This window comes from Coptis chinensis, chromosome 3, assembly GCF_015680905.1.
Source record: "Coptis chinensis isolate HL-2020 chromosome 3, ASM1568090v1, whole genome shotgun sequence".
NCBI classification, from domain to species: domain Eukaryota; kingdom Viridiplantae; phylum Streptophyta; class Magnoliopsida; order Ranunculales; family Ranunculaceae; genus Coptis; species Coptis chinensis.
Window position 1 is genome coordinate 103,473,913 of NC_141458.1, and position 23,689 is coordinate 103,497,601.

At 36.5% G+C, this 23,689-nt stretch overlaps 3 protein-coding genes across 5 annotated transcripts; 2 read left to right on the forward strand and 1 right to left on the reverse strand.

Moving 5' to 3' along the window:
* The first annotated feature begins 3,344 nt into the window (after window positions 1-3,344).
* LOC147512370 (mechanosensitive ion channel protein 10-like) lies at window positions 3,345-9,733 on the forward strand. 2 transcript variants are annotated; one of them, XM_086595344.1, is made up of 6 exons: window positions 3,345-4,934; window positions 5,028-5,151; window positions 5,779-6,072; window positions 6,150-6,352; window positions 8,061-8,375; window positions 9,594-9,733. In XM_086595344.1, the coding sequence occupies exons 1-5, from the start codon at window positions 3,487-3,489 to the stop codon at window positions 8,332-8,334; spliced, it is 2,343 nt and encodes a 780-aa protein (XP_086451470.1). In that variant the 5' UTR covers window positions 3,345-3,486; the 3' UTR covers window positions 8,335-8,375; window positions 9,594-9,733. The 2 variants fall into 2 exon arrangements, 1 of the variants encoding a protein (XP_086451470.1); XR_015214901.1 differs by lacking the exon at window positions 9,594-9,733 and adding an exon at window positions 8,849-9,166 and having other exon boundaries at window positions 3,346-4,934; window positions 8,061-8,492.
* A 1,189-nt stretch (window positions 9,734-10,922) lies between these two features.
* On the forward strand, window positions 10,923-11,518 carry PSBX (photosystem II subunit X). The gene has a single exon (XM_086595347.1). It carries the CDS (start codon window positions 11,014-11,016, stop codon window positions 11,386-11,388), a length of 375 nt encoding a protein of 124 aa, XP_086451473.1. The 5' UTR covers window positions 10,923-11,013; the 3' UTR covers window positions 11,389-11,518.
* Window positions 11,519-12,884: 1,366 nt separating this feature from the next.
* LOC147512372 (small ribosomal subunit protein uS3x-like) lies at window positions 12,885-15,521 on the reverse strand. 2 transcript variants are annotated; one of them, XM_086595346.1, is made up of 6 exons: window positions 15,322-15,521; window positions 15,109-15,228; window positions 14,840-15,011; window positions 13,834-13,888; window positions 13,615-13,746; window positions 12,885-13,182 (listed from the first exon to the last, which is right to left on the reverse strand). In XM_086595346.1, the coding sequence occupies exons 2-6, from the start codon at window positions 15,155-15,157 to the stop codon at window positions 13,015-13,017; spliced, it is 576 nt and encodes a 191-aa protein (XP_086451472.1). In that variant the 5' UTR covers window positions 15,158-15,228; window positions 15,322-15,521; the 3' UTR covers window positions 12,885-13,014. The 2 variants fall into 2 exon arrangements, with proteins under 2 accessions (XP_086451472.1, XP_086451471.1); XM_086595345.1 differs by having other exon boundaries at window positions 15,109-15,256; window positions 15,322-15,464.
* Between the last annotated feature and the right edge of the window lie 8,168 nt (window positions 15,522-23,689).

The following is a 23,689-nucleotide window of genomic DNA, read 5'->3' on the forward strand; positions in this document are numbered from 1 at the left end:
TCGGTTTTGGCCATTTCTGTATGTCGACCCCGTATATATATATATATATATATATATATATATATATATATATATATATATATACATTCGTCTGCCAAACACAAAATGGAAAAGTGCCCATAGCGAGTACCTAAATTTATGGAAAATAGTACGTAGAAACTTAGTTCATGCTCATGGACCATGGTTTAACAGATCCATGTTAGCAACTCTACGCAAGGGAGATTAATTAGTTGCTGAAAACAGGGAAAACAACATCTATAAAGTATACTACTTGTTAAGACCTGGGGAAACAACATCAATAGAGGTTAAGCCGAAATTAAGGGGAAGGCCTTGCCAACCAATACTATTGACATCCAATTAACAAGGGTGAGTTCCATACTTCGATAGACCAGAAGTATGTTTTTCTTAGTGATAGATGTGGCATGTATGAAACACTCAGTATCTGCAAGTATGCATTCTCGGACGAAAAAGAAGCTATAGTATCCAACGCAATCTCAAACACAGTAGGGCGAAGAAGTGTCCAACATTCACTTCATCACTTCTAAGGAGAAAACAACATGAGTGTGGGTGACCTCGATCAATACAAATTCACTTGTAACTCGCTAGCTAGATAAGATGCAATAGTTGCATGTTAAGGTGTCATTGCAGTACAAAACGAAAAGTAAATTTGGTGTGGAAACAAAGATGGGTACCCAACAAAGATAAATAAAAAGATGAAAACAAAACTGGTAAGCAAACATTTGAGATTGGATGGTATGCTAGCTAGTTACCTCCGTCTGAATTACTTGCATACCAAATGTTCAAACGAATTACAGCTACACATGCGTATTTGATACAAAATGTTCAATTACTTGCATACCAAACATTTAAAATATTTTCTTCTCCTCCAATTTACACTATAAAACCCTAAATACACTTAATTTGCACCTCAAATGTAGGGATGACTCTTCACTCTATCAATCAACGGAAAAATAAAATAAAAATAACATTGGTTTCTAATGAGCTATCCTCTCGGGTTGAATTCCTGTTTGGACTCGAGATCTTTACAACCGGGTGATCTCTGTAACCGTGTTATCTCGCCGTTGATCCGAATCCGAGATGTGTGTGTGTGTCTCGATACCTGTGTGTGTGCTCCGAAATGTGTGTGTGCGCCGAGATATGAGATGTGTGTGTGTGGTACAGAGATCAGGCCTGGCCTTGAGCAGGTGCAATGTGGGCGACCGCACAGGGCCCCCAATATACAAGGCCCCAAAAAATAATATTAGTAGAAAAGGCCTATTTGGCAAATCACAATAAGCAATGGAAATATCCCCTCATATTTTCTTTCCTCATTAATTATTTTCGTAAAAATAGAAAATAAGATATATAATAAATGAGCATTATCGAAAAAATAGATATTCTCAACGACTAGATATCCCATTAATTATTTGCCTCAATTACTCCAAAAAAAAAAAAAAAAAAAAACCCTCATTCACCATTTTACCTTCTAATCATCTAGTATCCTCTCATTCTCAAAATTTCTTTTTACAATTGTGGATTTGTATTAGTTTTCACTTTGATTATTTACCTAACTTTTGATTCTTCTTCAAGTACGTTAGAGATTAAAATCAATTTTTCCTTTCTTAAATATTATTTTAATAACTCAATTTAATTCCAAAGTAATCTAGTCTAATTTCGTGTTGTATATATATTTTAATTGCAGGCATTACAAATTGTCATGTGAATTGTGAAGTGTGCAGTGACTTCATCAAGGCAGACGCATACCACTATCGTTCATCTTCATTTAAGTATTAAGCATATCCGGAGACTTTTAAGTATACAAGAAAGACTAAATGGGCTAGCGTTAATATCTATTGAAAATTAATTTTTAAAGAAAATTAACTTTGAAAGTTTTTTGCAGCAAAAAATGCGAGAAGAAAAATATTTCGATGATCCATTTTGTGTTGATGGAAGAGTACTAGAAGAGGGTCACTCTTCGCTGTTTGCACAGGGTCATTGAAAACTCAGGGACGGCCCTGACAGAGATCAATCTCTGTACCCGGTTATAGAGGAACTGGTCTCTTCCTGTTTACAAGTTAGACTGAGAAAGTTACTAAAGTGTGTCATAGTTTGAACTTTGAACCCAGTGGTGGGTTTCTCTCCTTCAATATATTTGAATTAGAAAAGTTAACATAATATAGTAGAAATTTTTTTTATTCAGAAAGAGGGTTACCTTTCACACATTCCTATTATTCAAAAAAGATTTAACTAAGTCATTTTCTTATTGGGGCGATGTTTTTTGCAAATTTGTTTTTAAAAAAGTATAACCAATTTATAGAAAATAAATATCATGGAAAATAACTTGTTACTCTTATAAGCCAAAAACCTAGGTAACACAATGAGGGTAGTACTTGCTACCTTCATAGCTAATGAGTTGTGAACTTCGGAAGTGTTGTTTTTTTTTGGACTCTAGCACGTTTTTTTTTTAAATGTTTCATACTGTCCGACGTATTTTTTCGATATTTTTTTTTTCGTTTTTTTTACATTCAGACGATTTGTCCGACGTATTTTTTTTTATATATTTTTCGTTTTTTATATTCAAACGGAATGAAATATTCCGTCCGAAATTTAAAATTACATTTGCATTTCACAACCTCTTATAGCTTATTCACAAACAAAATAGCTATAAGGAGAAATAGTCTCGTGTAGAGATAACAAGTTGTTGTTTACATTGGGAATGCTCTATTAAACTTTAAAAATCGTTTGAAATAAATTTGGCAAATTTGTGAGGGTCCCAAATTTTAGTGGTAGTTGTGGTGGTTTACTGGTTCTAGATTGTGTTGTGATTTCACTGATTTGGGAGAGATGCATCTCACATTTTGCAGATGTTAAGAGGTTTAATATAGTTCCACATGAAATATTTAGATCTACACCACAGTATATATAAAAAAAAATTAGTGACGTTACCAATTGGTGCTGAGTTGTTGGATGCTAAAATCAAGATTTGAAAAAAAAAAAATTATGTAAAAAGTTTTGGTAATTTTCCGGACAGCAGAAACAGTGAAACACAACATTCTAGGCTTCAAAATGTAGATTATCTCTTTAAAAAAAGCACATTTAAATAATTCAAGAAGTAGTTCAGGCCTTTAGGGTCACAATCTAGAGGGTAAAAAAACATAACATCCCACATTCCTAAAAAAAGAAAATTCATTACTGAGCCTATATAGACAGGACCGTATCCCATTTCAGGATTCAGCACTATTAGCGTTGCTGTGTTGTTCCTTTCCGTGAGTCGTGAGTCGTGACCAAATTTTCTTTCTTTCCTTTTTAAAGAGGAATCCCTTTAATTATCCCGCTGTTTTCTCTTTCTCCCAAGTCCCAACCACAAAACGACGCAAATTTTGAAAAGAACAAAAAAAAAGCAGCTGCTTCACTTCAACATCCTCTCGTCACTCACTCACTAGTCTCTTCCAGCTCAATCTCACACATTTCCTCGAGATACAACCGATGGATTCAAACGGAAAAACAGGTGTAGAGCAGCAGCAGCATCAAGTAGTTGTAGTGATCTCAAATGAAGAAGAAGAAGAAGAAGTAGGTTCAAGTGAAACCAAGAAAAAAAAGAACATGACCTTGAATGAAGCTTTAACTACACATAAACAAGTAAAAGATTCAAACTTGGAACTAACAGACATCCAAAATCAAACACCACCCTCCAAATTCTGTCCTTCACCTGAAATATCGAAATTCAGCCCAAGTCCAAACCGGCCACCCAAACACCCAGAATCAACTCTAACTCGCCGTCAATCCCTCGCCAGGTCAGCATTCGAAAAGCCCAGATCAAGATTCGTTGAACCATCTTCACCAGTAGTTAAAACCATAAGTGAAGTCACTACTAGTGCTACTACTTCACCTAATAATAATAATAGTAAGAAAGTGTCGTTTAGTGAACATGGTAAAGATGGTTTAAGGAGCATACCCATTACTCCAAAGACACCTTTGATGGGAGAGGAGAAAGAAGAGGAGGAGGAGGAGGAGGAGGAGGAGGATGAGGAGATTTATAAGATTGAGAGTGTGGCTACAAAGATGGACAAGTCTCGTAAGAAGTTGAAAGTATTTGCTTGGATTGAATGGGTTGCATTGTTTTGTATTTTAGGTGGGTTGTTAGCTAGTTTAACGGTACGTAGATTGGAGCATTTTATGATTTGGGGTTTGCAGTTGTGGAAATGGTGTGTGTTAGTGTTTGTTATTGTTTGTGGGAGGTTAATGACTAAGTGGTTTGTTCATGTTTTGGTTTTTTTGATTGAGAAGAATTTTTTGCTTAAGAATAAGGTGTTGTATTTTATTTATGGAGTTAGGAAAAGTGTTCAAGTGTTTATTTGGTTGGGTTTGGTTCTATTTATTTGGGTTTTGTTTATTAATCGCGGGGTGAAGAGATCGGAACAGGCTGCTAATTTTCTTAATTATGTTACTAGAGCTCTTATAGCGTTTCTTGTTGGAGCAGTTATATGGTTAGTGAAGACACTGTTGGTGAAGCTCTTGGCTACTAATTTCCAATGCAGTAGATTCTTTGATAGGATTCAGGAGTCGCTTTTTCATCAATATGTTTTGAAGACTCTATCGGGGCCTCCAGTGATGGAGTTAGCAGAGTGTGTTGGGAGTACAAAGAGTACGGGGCAGTTGAGTTTCCGGACTACCAAGAAAGGGAAAGGAGATATGGAACAGGAGATTATTGATGTGAATAAGCTTCATAAGATGAAGCATGAGAAGGTATCTGCTTGGACTATGAGAGGGCTAGTTAATGTTGTCACGACTTCAGGGTTGTCGACCATCTCATATACGATTGACCAGATTGAGAATGAAGGAGCTGAGCAGAAGGATAGTGAGATTACTAATGAATGGGAAGCAAAGGCTGCTGCTTTGAAGATTTTCAAAAATGTTGCAAAGCCCGGTACCAAGTGAGTGGAGCTTTATTGGTGGTCTTCGGATATTGTTTGGATTGATTCTTCTTTGCAATTGTTTACTGTCACCTTTGTTATATGGCATTTTAGGTACATTGATGAGGAGGACCTCCTGAGATTCTTGAGTAAAGTGCAGGTGAATAATGTGCTCCCACTTTTTGAAGGAGCTGCTGAGATTGGAAAGATAAAAAAATCGGCTTTGAAAAATTGGGTGGTAAGATATCCATTTCATTGTTTTCTGCTCTAGTTTCTGCTCAAATGTTGGCAAAAACACTTTTTTCTTTATATTGATGATCTTAATGTTATGCCTGATATGTTACCGTTGTATATAATTTTGTATGTTGCAAGGCCCAGATTAAGTTAATGGTGAAGTTGTCAAACTTCATCTGGTAGTTTTCTATTTCACACGAACATTAGAGCAAAGCATCACAAATGAATTGTATACCCTAGTTTGGAGTTTGAATTTGGCAATATGATATAGTAACTGTTCCCATAATTATGTTACTGTCTTAAACAGGGTAGCCAATCATTAGGCTTCTGTTGTGGCTAGCTTGGCTGTTGCCTCCTTTTTCCCTAATGTAATTTTCTCATATTGATTTTTTTGTCTTTTTAACTACTTTTGTCTAAATGGAATGTATGAGCTTATGAAAGCAAATACAAGTGGGATTTACTCATGAGATTAGGCTGACAAAATTTAAAATGTAAACTGAAATAACATCTAAACTTACATGACATGGGTGGAGTTGCTCAAATTTGAAATGTAATTAAGTCATTACCTAGTGTACAAAGGAATTACTTATAAGTTATTATATATGACGATGTGTCTCGTTACCTTATGCAGGTGAAGGTTTATCGTGATCGCAAGTCACTAGCTCATTCCTTAAATGATACCAAAACAGCTGTGAAGCAGTTGAACAATATCATAACTGCGATTGTGATTGTAGTGATCATCATTGTTTGGCTTCTGATAATGGGAATTGCAACAGTTAAAGTGTTTCTTTTCATCTCATCTCAGATGTTAGTGGTTGCTTTCATGTTTGGAAACACTGCCAAGACTATATTTGAATCCATTATATTTGTATTTGTGATGCACCCCTTTGATGTGGGTGATCGTTGTGTCATTGAAGGAGTTCAGGTAACAAAATAAAATCTCGTTTCATTATATTGGGCTTTAGTTAGTTTACTATGATTAATGAGCTTTTGACCTTGTAGATGATTGTTGAAGAGATGAACATTTTGACGACAGTCTTCCTGAGATATGACAATGAGAAGATCTACTATCCAAATTCAGTGTTGGCTACCAAAGCAATCAGCAACTTCTATAGAAGCCCAGACATGGGTGATACTGTGGAATTTTGTGTTGATGTTTCAACTTCAGTTGAGAGTATTGGAGCGCTAAAAGCTAAAATAAAGATGTAAGTTGTTCTCTGTAAGTGAGTAAGTCTGTAGGTTTTTTTTATCCCTCCTATATATTATAGTTTTCCTAATAGATTCAAATGAAAACAACATAAGATGGAATTATTGATATTGGACAGTCGGTATATTGTGTCCCAGCTGATAACAAACTCCCCCAAAAAAATGTTCTGTGTGCTCCTGCTTTTTGATTAGTGTCCTCTGATGTGTATGCAAGTCTTTTAAAAGGCTATATGTAAATTCAAAGTTGTTTTTACATTTGGAGACAAGCCATACGAATAGTAAGTTCGAACTTTAGGAAAAATCCTTTATTATCATGAAAAAGTAAAATCTATATGACTAAAAGCTGCGCTCGTGCCCTTATATGATCTGGTCCTTTGAAAAGAAGCAGTACATCATGACCTTTTTATTTATTTTTTTGAAGGAAAACTACAGTTTATAGCAGTTGAAGGAGACTATCCTATTAACTGGGGAAAAGTGGAGAGAAATATATGTAATTATTATGGAGAAATGGGAAACGTTACATGCCTTACATATATCAAATCTTACCCAGACAGCTCATCACAACAAATTATAAAAACACCAAAGTTTAGTCACATGTGCCCGCTTTAAACCTCACATATATTAACATTTTTGCTTAGTTGCTTACTGAATAAATGTTGCTGAAAGTAATCTGTAGGAAATGACAGAGTTGACATATATGAGCTTGCTACAGTCACTAAATATGTAGAACATTAGTATTGTATATTGTACTGCCACATGGAGAGAAAGGAGAGATAGGAGGTCCATTTTGGCTATACCAGGATATTCGAGATAGAAAGCAACAAAATCGTTTAGAATTGAGGATAGCCGGGGCCTAAGCCTGATGAAATTGTTTCGGAAGCTATAGTTGAGGATGTAATCCATGGATTAACCTCATCTAATAAAGAATTGCTTAGTGAGACATGGAACATAGAATTTACAGTTCTTTAATTGACAGTATGTGCATATGCGTTCTATTGGTTTGAATGCTATGTTTAAGAGTGAACATATTCACATGTTTGTTCTATCTGAAAGAAGAATCTAGGAAGGATTAATACATTTGAAATCAGAAATGTTCATATTTGAAGTGTTGCAGCAGCTCCAAGAGGTTGTTAACCTCTGTGTTCTGCAATTATAGAGAACATGATGCATAATGTGACAAACAGTGAACCATGTGATGTGAAATATCATTTGGAGCTGATGAAAAGTCAACACCATACATCTATTAGATAGAGAAAATTAGGTTTACCAGAATGGTCGGCTGTGTGCTTTTTTTTTTATAGAAGGGGTTGACGTATTTTCACCAGTTCATAATGAAAAGTGTATATTTAGCATATCCTGTCATTAGGTTGAAATCCAAAATTAAGATTGCCTTTAGGTAGAAAATTTTACTTGATTTTGTTTGCCAAGACTGTCTATTGATGTATAGTATTGTAATGTTTAAGTGTGAACTGTATGCTCCATTTTATTTGGGTCCTTTCTTGCCTGGAGGACTGGCGAGAAAAATGAATTTGCATGGAAGTACTATATGTGTTCAACCTTTTACCTTCAGCTTAATATGGTACTTTTCTCTTTAACTAGTTAAGTTCTGGAATCTTATAATTTATTGGGGTCCAATTTCATTCAGTTCATAATTTTTATACTTTGCCATCGTTTAATAGATGGTCGGATCTTTGTTGGTTGCTTCAGGTACTTAGAGAGCAAGCCTCAACATTGGCGTCCTACCCACAATGTAGTGGTGAAGGAGATTGAGAATTTGAACAAGATGAAGATGGTCCTATTTACTACTCACACCATGAACCATCAAGACTTTCCGGAGAAAAACAGACGGAGAACTGATCTATTGCTTGAGCTGAAGAAAATATTTGAAGAGCTATCTATTAAATATCATCTACTACCTCAAGAAGTTCACCTTAGTTATGTTGGATCAGCAGCAACAGCACCGCCAAGTGTTCGACACTAGTGATCATATAAATACTCGGAAAAGTTGGCCAAATGTATTGAGTATGCTCCTTTTATCCTAATATATTTAAAGTACAGTTGTGTATTCCTGTGACGTATCCCTCACGCTTCAATGCTTATGCCCGTGCACGAGTTCGTTGGCAACTTTTTCACCCAAAAGTAAGGGTGGAATTCGAGCTAAACAAGCCGAGCTTTACCTTGCTCAAGCTCGGCTCGCTAATTACACGAGCTTTAAATTGAGCTCGAGCTCGGCTCTTATATTAAACGAGTGAGCTCGAGCCGAGCTTAAACGAGCCAAGCCCAAGCCGAGCTCCGAGCCTTCGGTTATTTTACACTATAAATATGCTATTTGAGCTAAACAAGCCAAGCTTCATCAAACTCATTTGTTACATGAGCTTTAATTTGAGCTCGAGCTCGGCTCATATAGTAAATGAGTGAGCTCGAGCCGAGTTTAAATGAGCCAAGCCCAAGCCGAGCTCCGAGCCCTCGGCTCAAATTCCACCCTTACCTAAAAGAAAGCTTCGGAGTATGATTGTTACAATCTTAGAACTGATTTGTATGAATGTTACAACCTTAGAACTAATTTGCAGATGGATGTCGTTGATGACTTTTAGATTTTTAAATAGCAAGAGTTATTCTCTTTCTACAAGAATGAATAGTTCCATTCTGCATCTCAAGGAGCGGGCGTGTGGAAAGAGAACATAAAGGAAACTCAACTAGCGTGGTCGTTTTGAGGTCTGAGTGTCTTGTGTAATAAATATATCTATCTATTGTCTAAGCAATTAGAAGAATGAAATGGATCTTTATTATTTAATTTCGTTTCTTGGTTCAAATAGTTCATGTAGTTGCCATTCTATTAGTTCATTTTTTTCTTCCCTGCTGTGTCATTTTTTATTTTTCCTTCCACGTTTATCCGTTTCCAATCTGTTTATGTTACATTAGTTGGCCAGTCCAGCTCTATCTGAACTACGAAACATTTAACACTTGATTACCTGATCCTTACCCAGAGAAGAGAAACATGTAACGTCTCAGAAGGATCGAAACAACCATAGCCTGGTTTTCACCAAGTCTCTTGCAGAATAGCAGATTTAATATCGGTGACATGATTCTCTGGCAAATGTCTGAAAGAATATTAATTTGCTGATGTGTGTTCCCGTATTTATCTTTTGCTATGGAGTTTATTGAGAAAGTTAATTTCAGTTACAACTTACAAGTAGCGGCTTAATGAGTAATGACGAGTGCATGAGTATTTTTGTACAGGTTACTCAACTAATGGAGATTGTCATTCTGAAAACACCCTCCAGATCATGCAAGTGGAATGCTTTATTGGTGCAGGAGCATTCAGAAATAGAACTACCAATTCAGAACAGGCAGAGTGCAAAGGATTACTTGAAGCCTTGGAATGGTGCAAGCAGTTCAACTGCTCAGAACTAAATGTGGAGATGGACGCTAAAGCAGCTATTAACTACCTAAAGCAGCTTCATTCTAGTCTCTCTTGGAACTCTATGTTAATATTAGATGATGCACTAAGTATTATGCCCACTTTTGGGACTGTAACATGCAACTGGGTTTCTAAAACTGCTAACAAGGCAGCACACCAGATTGCATTTTTTGGGTTTGGTCATTCTCTCCCTAAAGTTGTGGAATGGTTAGTAATACCTCCATGGCTTATGGATACACTGGAAAAGGAGAGATCTAATGTAATCTTTTGACATGCACAGGTTCTAATATATATATAAATATATGATGATTAAAAAAAAAAAAAAAGTGGAATGCTTTACTTGAAAAGCTAAACCTATAAAAATGAGTTAATTAAAATTTCACGTAGCTGGTTTAAGGTATCTCAATTTTCAGTTACAAAATTATGAAATGAAAGCAAAAGTTAGCCCAAGTGCCTATCTATTTGCAAATTAAGGCTTTCATAGGAGGTATCCTGACAACAGGTTGTGAGGATGCACTTATTAGTTATTACTACGGAATGCATTATAAACTTCTTCATTTTTAATAATGGATGCATCATAAACTGCGAAATACTGAAATGTTGTAAATGTGTTCATGCTTCATATTATCGTATCTTTATGCATGCTTCATAGTTCATATGATCATATCTTTATGTTAAATAAACTCCATCTCTGGTTGTTTGTTTCTTCTTCTTCTTTTCTTTACCTTTAGGAGGTACCCTCAATCTCTCACTGAATGGCTGTTAACCTCCTAAAAACACTTCGTTAGTAGTACTCACGAGTGAGTTGATCAAGGCCGAGCACGATTAATCCCTATCGAACTGAAGGTGTCATTATCGATCTAATCCAATACAGTCCCGTATCTATTTACACATGCCCTGGTTCTATTGGGCATGCAGCATACTCTTAACTTTTGTAAGACATGAAAGTCATCACTCATTCTCAGGCTACCAATTTAAAATCCTATGTGGCAGTTAAATGAAGTTTCATTTTACTTGATTGGAGATAACCTTATCCTCCAATACTAGTAGGAGAACCAGCCACGTGAGACAAAGTGAGATGACATGGAAGCTGAAATCTCAATTTTCCACCTCTCATTGGGTTCCATGTAATATCTCAACCTATCTAAATCTCACTATCCTCTCGCCCTTCTCCCACAATTCTTCACAAACACCAAGCAACTCACAAATTCTCTGTTTGATAGAAGAAAAAAGTGAGAAATGGCTTCCACTTCAGCAGTGTCAATGGCAATGCCAATTACTTCAGCAAGTAACAAGGGACTACCATCCAGCTCCAGTGCCTTTTTCAAACCATTGCCCGTGAGGCAGTCCAAGGCAGTTGCAGCAACTTCTTCTAGAGCCAGCTCGAGGCTCCAAGTTAATGCGTCGCTTAAGGAGAAAGCGGTAACGGCGTTGACCACAGCTACTTTATCGGCTATGATGGTCATTCCAGAGGTGGCACAGGCAGCTGATTCTGGGGTCTCACCATCTTTGAAGAATTTCTTGCTAAGCATTGGAGCTGGAGGAGTTGTGCTCATTGCACTTCTAGGAGCTGTTATTGGTGTCTCGAATTTCGACCCTGTTAAGAGGACTTAAAGAGAATTTTTATCTAAAAGTGATCGGAAGGATATTTCGGTTTTATAATTTGTATGAAGGTTTAAGTAACATGATATGTATTTTAATTCTGGTGTAAACTCTTTTCTTTCAAGAGCATTATTTCTGGAAAGTTTGATTGCCTTTCAGCACATTGGTAACGTATAAATTATTCTAGTTTTTCAGTCAAATTCTCCATAAAACTAGAGTTCATTTTAGTTGCGCAAAAGGGTAAAACACCACTTAATTGTATTTGGACGAACCAACTCAAACTTTGTTATTAACCTCAGGAATAAGTAGGTCTTAACGCTACTTAACGCTCAGGTCACGATATATCCAATAAGCAAACTCATGGTCAAGGTCCCACTGTTCTAACATGTATAATTTTTCATCCTATAAATAAATTATCAAAGCAAAACAAACGAAAAAACATGTTCAATTGGCAAGGCAGACGTACTAAAAAATCAAAACTGAACTGCTACATGATATTACCAAAAAAAAACGATAATTACCTAAATGAATACTACACGACAGCCAAACCCAGAACAGAATTAATGTCGTGTTCGTCTTGAGTGCTGAATGACGGGATAGATCCCTTGAGCGTTGTTGAATATTGAATCAACATTTTTCTCACAACCACCAATCAGTACGGCACACAAAACGGCAGCTCTTAAAAGGCTTTTCATGTTAATCGTTTGTTTGGTGGGTTTAAGATATCTTTACAACCCTTCCTAGGGGTCTGATCACAAGACCCTCCACCTGTATATCAGCACTTGCAAGTACACTACTCAATGGCTTCCTTTCAAGAGCTGTTCAGTAGCTCAGGATGGTTTTTTTGGAGAATTTGATGGCTTCCTTTCTTCCACAAGAATAGTCTCTTTCTTGTAGAAGAAAGTAAGAAACTATTATATTCAAAATATCCAAATGTCTTACACAAATCATGGCCCTTTTTTCTTCAATGGTAATTATGATTTGATTCACCTGACCCTTTTTTCTTCAATGTTTTAATTATGATTGAGCTGATTTCTCCAACCCTTTTTTCTTCAATGTTAATTATGATTGAGCTGATTTCTCCGCTTGTTGGGGCTCACCGACCTTTTCGCTTCTCACTCCTCAGAATACCACTACTGAAGCGGAGAGTGAATGGATTATCACTTGTATGCCACGCGTTGCTCTTGGCAGGATTTTGGTGATTCATCAGACTTGCCCCACCCCCAAGCCAATAGAAACAAACATCTACATGAGACCATGATTCAACCAAACTTTTGCAAGGATACAAGTCAAAGAACCGATCACCTAAAGTGAACCAGAAATTCCCAGCATAACAGATCAAAACATATTGCAGCACTAAAGTGAACCGGAAAAGGATTGGCAAAAGTTACCGCATCATGGTTTGATTTTGTAGTAGTTTCCCTTGAAACAATCCTCGAAGATAATCAGATAAATTCTAATACAACTTAAGCAACAGAATTCAATAGGCTTGTCACCAAAACTCATGATAAAAGAAAAAGAAGTCTATATACTAGTACCTCCAAAAATATCAAAATAATTAAAAACAAATGTCACTAATCTGAACCAGCAGAGGTTACAAAACAAACTAGCCTGCAGAAAAAGCCATTACTAGTGTATTTATGCTGCAGCCACATCAATTTCAGTGGACATCAAAACTGGCCGCACGTACTCCTCCTCGTCCTTTGGCATGTGGATAGTTACAAGATCAGGCAAGGGAGTCATTGGACCCTGCTTGCCCTTGGGATCCCAGTCCAACATGATTTTGACCTTGATACCAAGAACACCCTGCAACAAAAACAGGCAATCAAATACAAGACAAACTAGTTTATACGCTTTGGTTGAAGATCAGTTAAATTATGTTTAAGTGCATTCACACGACACCCTGGCATAACTTATTTACTTTAAGAATATCACCGCCCTAGAAAAAAAAAACATAAGGGACTCCTCCATTCAAATGTCAGACAATCAAATTTCAATTCCTAACTGAAATGTTTCGTAAACAAATTGTTTCATATTATAATTTAAGGAGGGGTAAAGTGTTCAGTTTAATGCAAAGATTCATGTACAACATCTTCAATAAATATTAAACTCAAGTAAGCTGACATTAAAAACACTAAATTAATGTTTACAACGTAGGACAATGTATGGAATAGCCTCAAAGCAGAGACACAATTTACATAAAAACAGCCAGGTAATACAAAACACAAAGATGCTGACCTGTCTGAGAAGAACATGTCTCACTGCCGAATCAATATACTCGTTGACAGGCTGACCAGATGAAATCATGTATCCATCCTTGAACTTCATTGACTTTGCACGTTGTGCCCTGAGCTTACCACTGACAATAACCTATTTCAAAAAACACTGTTATTTCTGATTCACATAATTTGTGGACTCCGTTACAATAAAGGACGGAAACTGAGAATGGTCACATACCTCGCATCCCTTTGCCCCACTTTCCATGATAAATCGAAGAACACCATAGCAGGCCCTGAAAGATAAGAATTGGACATAACCATAGAATCAGTTTTGCTAGAATTCTATATGCATGAAATTAAATGGCATAATTTGAATCTGCCTCTTATAGTCAATAACGAGTAGTTCACAACTTCCAAACAAAGATATATTCATAGATCCAAACTAAGCATCTTAATCCAAAAATATGAATTTCAGTGTAATGTAGGAGAATATTCCAAACTCCAAGCACATAGAAAAAGTTCAAGAAGCCTGACAGACTCCATGGAATATCATTTAATGTGAGCATTTGACAAAATGGCACCAAAGTAAATACACAAATGATGGCAATAAATGTCAATGCTAGAATGAAGACACAAAAAGAAGATCGCTAATCCCTAAATAAAATACAAAATCGCACGTGAACAAATTATTATGTATCCCTCAAATCAGTACATGAAATGATATGTGTATCAATTCACAATTGAAATGGCTTATAAGGAACAATCAATATAGTCTACTTCCGACACAAAGTTGGTACAGAAAGATGACAGTATTAACAAAGAGATTTTGCACAAACTAGAAGAACGCAAAAACATAAATATATTATTGGCATAAAGAAATGTCTCATCCTCCAAAAGGCTACTATATGAAATCAGAATAATTTCATAAGAATTATGACCTGGAGGATAAATCTCAATCTAGTCATCTTCCGACACAAATTTGGTTTATAAAAAAAGTAACCAGTTTGCTTTAATGATGACATAAAGTATATACAACACCATAAAAAAGCAAATATTCCCACTCATGCTAATCAAGTAAAACAATAAACAACATTTTCATCAAAAATAAAATAGCATAAATGGGTAACAATCTATATTGTCATCTTCAGACACGAGATAGGTACATAGAACCATCACGCTGTAATAATGACCAAATGAGACAATCATATTAATTTAATTTATAATGAAAGAAATGAAATGTATACCTGCGAACAGCGAGACCACCAAGAAGCTTATAACGAAGAGATTCAGCTTGAGCAATAGCACAAAGACCCCTATTGTTAACTTTCTCAGCATAAAGCTCAACACTGTTTTCAGGAAACTTAAACCTCTTCTGAACGACAGATGTCAGTTCCCTAATCCTCCTTCCCTTCTCACCTTTAACAACAACAATCAACAATCCAATAACCCAATGATAAATAAAAATATATATCGTGATAAAGAAAAGGAAAAAATTTTATTTAATTTAATTTACCAAGCACATTTTGGGTACGGGTGGCACGGATGATGATTTCAGTACGCATAGGAGTGACACGTACTTCAACACCAGAGTAACCATCTTCAGCAAGTTCTCTTGTCAATACTTCGTTCAGTTCTGCGAAAAATACTCCGTCAGCAACAAACTGCCAATCCAAAATCAATTATTAGATCTAGTAAGGGAATGGGAAGAGAGAGAGAGAGAGAATACCTTTCTTTTTTTGCTCATCTGGGTCGTCATGATTGTTAGCGGCTGAGAGCGAGGTGAGTGTGAGAGAGAGATTGAGATTTAGGTTAAAGATATATATAAACCCTAGTGGGTAATGCTCGTGGGCTTGTGGATGGGCCCGGTCCAATATTGTTCATTCTTTGCTCGTTTACCGGACTTACCTGATACATTACATGAAAAATGTAGCATTTGCTTCCACATTACTGTTACTTTTAAATAGTGGTGTTTTCATCAGTCTCTTTTGTGAATTACTTTTAAATTACTACAGAATAGAACTCAGTTGTTAATAATGAAACGGGGCATATATATGAGATATTGGAGAAAACTGCAAAAAAAAATTGTTATATATCCACCAAAACTCAAGGTTGATCAAGAATTGTACGGTCCTTAAAGTCTTGATACTTTCTAGGTTTATCAATGATTTCTAAATAAAATTTTGAAACCGCATGGATCAACCATACAATCAGCAGCCGCGAGAGTTCCGATTGGTCTACTGTTAAAATAAAGAACATATTTAATAGTCTTTATGGACACCACAAACTTTACAAATCCTTCTAGGTTTATCTCTTGGAACATGGAGATTTTACATACAAGATAAACACTAAAACTTGAAAGTAAAGCGATCGTATACTTACATTAGAAAAACAAATATGATAATGTATTATCAAAAGAAAAATAAGAAAAGGTATACTAAAGAAAATGGTCGAAATTAAAACATCTGTTTCTCCTTAAAATGACTTTGTTTTAATGGATCATGTACTTGTAGGCCATCCTTTTTTCTAGGAGTAACTAGTAGTGGAGGCAATTGGATTTTATGGAGATCTTATCATTCCCCCCCTATTTGCCTAACTAGCTTAATGGTTCAGTTGTATGATCTATATAAACGCCAGTTTAAGTAGTTTGGGTTGGATTCAATTTGCTAGTCTAACACGTGGACTTAAACCCAACACTAACGCAAAACATTGTCACCCCCTAGACCGACTACTGTTAACTACCAGCCATTCTGCGCGCCTGCATGCAGCCACGATTGCTACATTTGTTTGTATTATTTAAAAACCATAGGTAAAGGTAAAGTATATGGAAATAAATTATCAATCTTTAAACCATAATCTCGTTCTTCAAACATAACACATTATATATTATTGAATCTAAAGAGTGAGCAATGTAAACTTAACTTTTTTTCTTCATAATGATATTCATAACATTGGCTTATATATTTGCTCTCCAATCTTTTTTCTTTTCCTCCAAACTGATGTTATGTCTCCATCCGTTTATTTGACAAATGTGGAGGTTTTAGACCAATTAACTATTTAACTCTAAAATTAAATTCTGGATGACATTATCCAAATGTCATTTGTTTGGTTTGCAAGAATGTATTATTTCAGTGATTTTTTGTGCTCTTTTTTAATAGGTGAGGTACCTCTATTTCATAAATTTGTAGGCATGTTTTGGTAACCACTTCTATAAACCTATCATTCAATATTTCAATTACAAAACCAAAGTACTTGATTCATAAAAAACATTTTGCCGCATGGGACTAAACAAAGACTGAAGAGGGTATTGATGTACATATGAAGAGGGTACATTGTTATCACAATGATTGAAGAAGGAACTAAAAATCTAAATCAAAAACACTTTTGATAAAATAATTGACGAAGTAAAATGAATGTCTGCTGCGAACAAACTATCTTAAAAGAACTCCAACAAAACAATGCTGCTATCCATCTTCAGCCTTTCCACATGAAATTATCTATTTATAAATGCAAATTTACTTCCACCTACAACTTTTCTCAGTTTCAGCCATTGTTTTCCATCCTCAGCTCTTTCATCTATAAGTTTACTTGATGTTAAACTCAAGTGAGTGCATCTCACAAAAATTAAAAGTGTAGTACTGTAATTGGAAAAACTAATCAATATGCATCGGTACACAGGTATACTTTATGTTGGATCTATTAATGTTGATTACAAATAGGCATACTAAAATAGAGTTCAAAAAGGGCGGCTGTATCAAATTCTACAACTTTGCAAGCAACATCCTGATGATCACAAAACAATACAATCAAACATTACTCTATTCCAACACCACTCATCTTGACCCCATATCAAATGTAAATTAAAACTGATGAAGCACCTAATATTTTGGGTGCATACTGATAATCAGTCCTTTAGGATTTGGTTCTTTTGAGTCCAAAGTCCAAAGTTCGTAAACGTTCGATTAGTCAAGTTACCTTACACACGTGGATTGGTAGCATAGGTCGAGTAAGGGATCGTCCATACCTTAGGACTAAGCAATGTTCACAACTAGATTTACAGCCTTTAGTGAGTAGGATTTTAGTTTGTTGCTTAATTAAAACTTGGAATGCAAGTAATGTAAAATAACAACGATTGATTTCTACGTAAACTAAATAGGGATAAAGATACAGGAAAAGGGTTAATCATAATCATGCAAAGTCAGTTTCAAAATTTAGACTACCATATCACTACAACTCTAATCCGTCTTGAGTTCATAGATGATAAAACGTAAAAATGAATAGTTTTACCTACGAAATAAAGTGACAAAACTTACAAACGCAAGTAAAACTAAACTATTCTTATGTGCCTATATTATCAAAGATTTCTACTCTCAATCCTATGAGATATAGTGGAGTAGAGTGATTCGTTCCACTCCTAGTCCTTCCGCATCTTTGGTTCTCACGTGTAAGTAATATAAACTTAAAGTCTAATGAGAGATTTACGAAAAAGGCAACTAGACTACGATGCAACTACCCACCTAAATGCAACTAGTCGACTATGGGAATAACTAAGGGAATGCTACGTTGATTCGATGATAAGGAGTTAGAGGGGATTGATTCCACCTTAACTTCGACTTAATCCTATTAACGACAAATCGTCAGTAATCCGAATTGAATCGCCTTGAGAGAACAATTGGTTCTTCCTAATCCCTAATTACACATGGCATTTCTACCAATTAATAACTAGCATGTGAACGATTAAACTCATTCTCATGGTGAACTAAACGCTTCTAGAGTGGAAAGAAAATTACTTAATTTAATCTACGATAATCGAATCAAGCTTTCATCAAGGCTTCTCAACCCCCTCTAATGGAGGTTTAGCCGAGAATCATTACGATAATCATTTCCGATTAATTTAAACTAAACATGATATAAAGAATTGAAATTTACTTAATTAAACAATAATGAAATCTAATTTAATGACTAAAATGCAATAAGGACAGGAATTGAAATTAGATATAGAAATGGAAATGACAAAAATCGAAGTTGATAGAAATACTACTTTATTGATCTAATCAAAATGAAGAACAAGATTCAAAGGTTTAATCTAATACAATAATTGAAATGGAACTAAACTTAATTAATCTATATGAAAAACTAGATCTAGAATCCATTAATGGAGGCTACTAATCTAATTTATTTATAGGTCTAACTATCTACCATTAACAAAGAATTAAGCTTTTGTTTTTATACTTTCAGATCCAAAAATCGTGCATGGGCTTGGAGCCATGTTTTGGGCCAGAGAATCAGGCCCAAAACCCAATTCTTTCAGTCCATAAAGGCCTCTTCAGCTGCAGTTGGCTTCAACAGACTTTTTGTCCACTTCTGCTCCTTTGATTGGATCAAGGCTTAAACCATTGGAAAGCTCTTTCCGAGCCGGTCGTTTTGACATAAGGTAGGCCCCATTCCGAGGTCTGAGTCCAAAGATACAGCCTTCGAAAGTTCTCACGATTTTGTGTCTTTGTTTTACCCCGCGTCGACTTTTCACTTTTGGACCGGGCTTTAGAAAGGCTTTGTCTTCTTGAATCTTGGCCTTTAATCATGGAACTCCTTAGTAACCGACCTGCTGCTCCTTTATCTCGCTAAAGTGGCACATATCTCGCACATAATGGACTTTGAAGCCTGAAATGCATAAAACACGAATCGGTGTTAACTCTTAATTATTACTCACATAATTGGTCTAAAAGTATGATCAAGTTAAAGGGTTAAAACTACAGTTTTGGGCTCTTATCAAACCACCCCCAAACAGCATTTTGCTTGTCCTCAAGCAAAGAAGAGAAATTAAAATAAGTGACCAAAAATGGAGTTCTATCTACTTCTCGTTTCGCCGAGTGCGATTGCATTGACCATATGCAACAAGGCCTTAAACCACTAGGAATCCCTAGTGGACGAAGTTATAGCCTCGTGAGAGTTTTCCAGTGAAGGTACTCACAAACTTCATCTATACTACAACGACTAAGAAATAAAACTATTGTTTCCTTATTCATGCTCCAAATTATCTATACATCTCACTAGCTATGAACAAGAATAACCAAGTCAAAAACCTAAGCTAATATATGCATAATAATCACTCATTTATAATAAACATATATACAATAAGTAATACTATGAAATGCAATAGCAGGTCCGTTTCTGAAACTCGGAATAGCGTCCTTAAGTAGGTTCTCACAATAATAGCCAAGATACAACACTCTGATTTTTCCACTCAAGTTTCGCTACTCTAGAGTAGCGGCACACACTTTACCTTACAACTTCAATGACAACAAGGAAGTTCTTGTCGATCAAACACATCTGCCACTTACTATCACACTAACCTATTCCTAATTGAGCTAGAAGTCTTTATTAGGTGTTACGGGGATTAGGAGATGGTTTAAGAAGGAAGGAAATGGATATTCAAAAAGGATAAGTCTGAGATAATAGAGTCTTCATATTATATAACTTAGAGAAAACCTTGTTATTTCCTTTTGCTTCTATACTTTGCTTTCATCCTTAGCCATATTTTTTTTCATTTTCTTTGGCTTTTGACTCACTTTTATTCTATTTTTGGAGTTTTTATTTTATTTCTACTTTTATTTTTCTTTTCTTGGGATGGAAACTTTTTTTTTTTTTTTTTTTTTTTTTCCTGAAGCAATTAACTAGCTTTTGTTTACACAGGTTTTTTCTCTTCTTCTTTCTTCCTCATTCTATTCTCAAACTTATTCTAAATTGGGTAGGTTGAATATATTTTTTTTTTTATTTTTGTTTTATTTTGTAACAGGGTAAAGGATTTGTGGTTTATGAAAGGCTAAAGAAAGGCTCAGAGGGGCGACTAGCGGAAAATAATTCATAGGTTTGAATTTATGGCTATATCGATCCAAAGAGGGCCTAAATTCTTGCTTATGATATGGCATAGTGATCAAGCAAGTGGACGTGTGATATCTCTATCCGGATTTTACTTCTCCCTTGTGTCATTTCTCAAATGTTTCGCTCATATAAGGCTTTAGGCTATATTCTCACAGGATTTGTAGAATAAGTACTCTAGCCTAGATTTCAGAAACTTACTGCTAACAATCATCGATACTCATGTAATATATTTATAGATAGATGTAAAGATTATTACCTACATATTAATCTAAGTTTCTAAAAATTATTCTGATGCAAAAGCTACGTGAGATTTCTAGGTTGTTCAGAGCATAGAGAAATAAAACAATACCAATATTCCTAAGTGTATAGCATAACTTTTTTATTTTGATTTTTGATTTTTTTTTTTAATTTTAAATAGAAAAGAAATGCATATTATACCTATCTATATCCTAACAGATGCGTTAATTACACGTGTTTCTATGCCCCCCCCCAAACAAAAAGCATGCTTTGTCCTCAAAGCATTTAAATAAAGAGGGTATGAAAAATACTATTGAAGCGCGTGAAATTTAGGAACATCTGCAAAACAAAGTTAGAACGTACTAATATAGGAAATAAAAACTGACACAACTCTATACGAGTTCTACCCATTATGGGGTTAACAAGAATGAAATTGCTTGGGACATAAGCAGACACTAACTAGAATGAAAACTTACCTTATCCCCCGCATTACTCGTCATTTTCCTCATCCTCTTCTTCTATAAAGAAGTGAGGTTCCTTCACGTCCTGCCATGCCATGATAATTTGCCAGGCTTCCCGCCATTTATCATCTATTATTGCTAACCTATTAAGAGCCACTTGGTCCCGACGGGTGTAGGGTGCTGACGATGAGGTTGTATCCTCCACCCTGCCAAGTCATCGCGACGGAAAGAACGAATGATACTATTGGTGGGTTGGGCCGATTCGTAACCGTAATCCAATCCGTGAAATGTGTACAAAAAACAGGAAAGAAACATAGTATAATACGTGAAATTAGAACAGGCATAAGAAGGTACTTATGCCTCATGCTATGGGATCGAGCTAAACTAGACATCAAGGTTCGGGGAAGGTCATGACACATACGTCCCGTGGCTAAAGCAAGGAAAACGCTGCAAGTGGCATCATTCACAGAAGAAAAACGACATCCCCTTAAAATGTTTAACATGATCCAAAACATAACAGTTCCTATGTTCATGGACAGGCTACCAAAGGCGACGTTATATTCCCCTTGGTCCTCGATCACGAAAATGCCCGCCATACGACTCATGCAAAACTTCGTAAGTGTAGACATACATATTGTCTACCCAATAGCACCATGGGTCTTGTATTTCAGCGGCATAGCAAGACCAAGAACAAATGCTAGCAAGAACACGTAATTTCCATTGGTTCATTATCAATGTTGATGGAGAACACTTGTTCTCCATCCGGTCTTTCAAAGAAAACGCAGTTATCGTAAAAAATAAGATGCTAGTGTTGGAGAATAAAGTGCATCAGTCTTACCATAAGCGGCCCCGTACCAACGAATGTGATCGCTTTGCGAAACCAAGCACCATAAGTAGTGCTTTGGAACAAAGCTTCGAAAGATCGTTCGGTATCAATGTTGGAGATGTCATCTCAAAATTACGCTTTGGAATAGCTGCGAATGATCCGGATACTACGCCAAAAACCTGGAAATTTCCGGTCCCATCGAAGTCGGCGGGTGCGCTCGATAGGCTTAGTGCGCTCTGAAGAAATTGAAATCCAGTGTTTGGTGGAATGGTCGCGACTCAGCTTCGGCTTGAAAGCCTCTCGACAAAACTCAAAAAAAAATATCTGAGCGAGAAAAGCGCTCTTGTAGAAGCGTGAGCGCTTCGGAGTTCTTTGAAACTTCGGAAAATGAGCCGAAACGAGGGAATCGCGGGAGTGAAAGGTGAGTGATGGAGTTTAGGTGTAGTGTGAGTTGTGAGTGTAGATTGTATCAAGTTTATATAGGTTTTAAGTTGCTAAAATGGATCGGGAAGTTGCCAAAACTAATTACGGCAGTTTCCAGAAATCCTAAAATTTCCAAACCCGAAAACGGAAACAACTCATTTTCTTGATTCTAATTCAAACCCAGTATCTTTTAGGTTGATTTTATGATAGAATGTACCTATTTAATCTAGATTTCATCCTACCATGATATTTATTCATATATATGCCTAGACGGCCATATTTTCACCTTGACTCCGCAATAAATTCTTAAGACGAGGGTCATATATACAATTCATGTTGGAATAGATAAAACCACCCCCAAACAAGTTGGGAAGGTGGGATCAATATTAAACAACCACGCATAATGAAAATAACCCATTATATTTAAAATTTTCATTCGAAGTACATTTCACTACAAAATAAAACTTGCATTAAAATAAATAATAATAATGAAACTACAAATAAACATAGAAACATCAACCAATGCTATCCCTAACTACTCCGAAACTGGTAGCGGAGGGCACATGCTCGAGATCGCTCCCCGAAGCTCGATGGACCAAAGACCATTCGCCTTTTCGGCGACGGCGCTCGTGTCTCGAGGGTGTATCCTCAGAAGGGGAATCCCCGTGAGATGGGAATCGTGTAAGCATCTCTTCCCGGAACTGGCGCTGAGCTTCTAGCTCGGCCCTAATCTGTTCCCACCTCTCGCCCCTCTCTCGGGTACGGACCTCGGTTATGATGAATCATCACCGTCGAGTCCGGAGGTCTTCACAGATAGTGTTTGGCGACGCGATGCCATGATGGATCACAGCCATGCGCTCTGCGCGTCGACAAAGACCTCTCCAAGGCATCCGTCAAAACAGTCAAGTCCTCCTCATCCTCCGAGGCATCCCGATGTCCCCGGCCTCCTCTTCATTCTCGGCTCCACCATCCTCTTCTTCTTCTTCTATCCTCGGCCCAACCTCCAAACCCGTTGGACACACTCCTTATAGATCACGAGGGTTACGGTGGAGGGTGATGTATGTCCGATCGATCGCTGAAATGCTCTCAACTTCAAAGATGATCTTTGTTATCAACACGGGGAGAGGTGCAAATGAGACTTCCATACTCCCCTAATCATGCTCAAGAAAACTCTAAGATGCAGAACTCATACTTCCGCTCCCGGAGTATCCATAAGATGTGGAGGCAGTTCGGGCCGATGTCGCCGACCTTCCCCTCCTGGGCGTTAG

Coding starts and splice junctions, on each gene's coding strand:
- LOC147512370 (XM_086595344.1), top strand. CDS start 3,487: ATGGATTCAAACGGAAAAACAGGTGTAGAGCAGCAGCAGCATCAAGTA. Junction 5,152..5,778: donor CGGCTTTGAAAAATTGGGTG/GTAAGATATCCA, acceptor TACCTTATGCAG/GTGAAGGTTTATCGTGATCG. Junction 6,353..8,060: donor CTAAAAGCTAAAATAAAGAT/GTAAGTTGTTCT, acceptor TGGTTGCTTCAG/GTACTTAGAGAGCAAGCCTC.
- PSBX (XM_086595347.1), top strand. CDS start 11,014: ATGGCTTCCACTTCAGCAGTGTCAATGGCAATGCCAATTACTTCAGCA.
- LOC147512372 (XM_086595345.1), bottom strand. CDS start 15,351: ATGACGACCCAGATGAGCAAAAAAAGAAAG. Junction 15,012..15,108: donor CCGTACCCAAAATGTGCTTG/GTAAATTAAATT, acceptor TTGTTGTTAAAG/GTGAGAAGGGAAGGAGGATT. Junction 13,889..14,839: donor GGTGGTCTCGCTGTTCGCAG/GTATACATTTCA, acceptor CTTATCTTTCAG/GGCCTGCTATGGTGTTCTTC.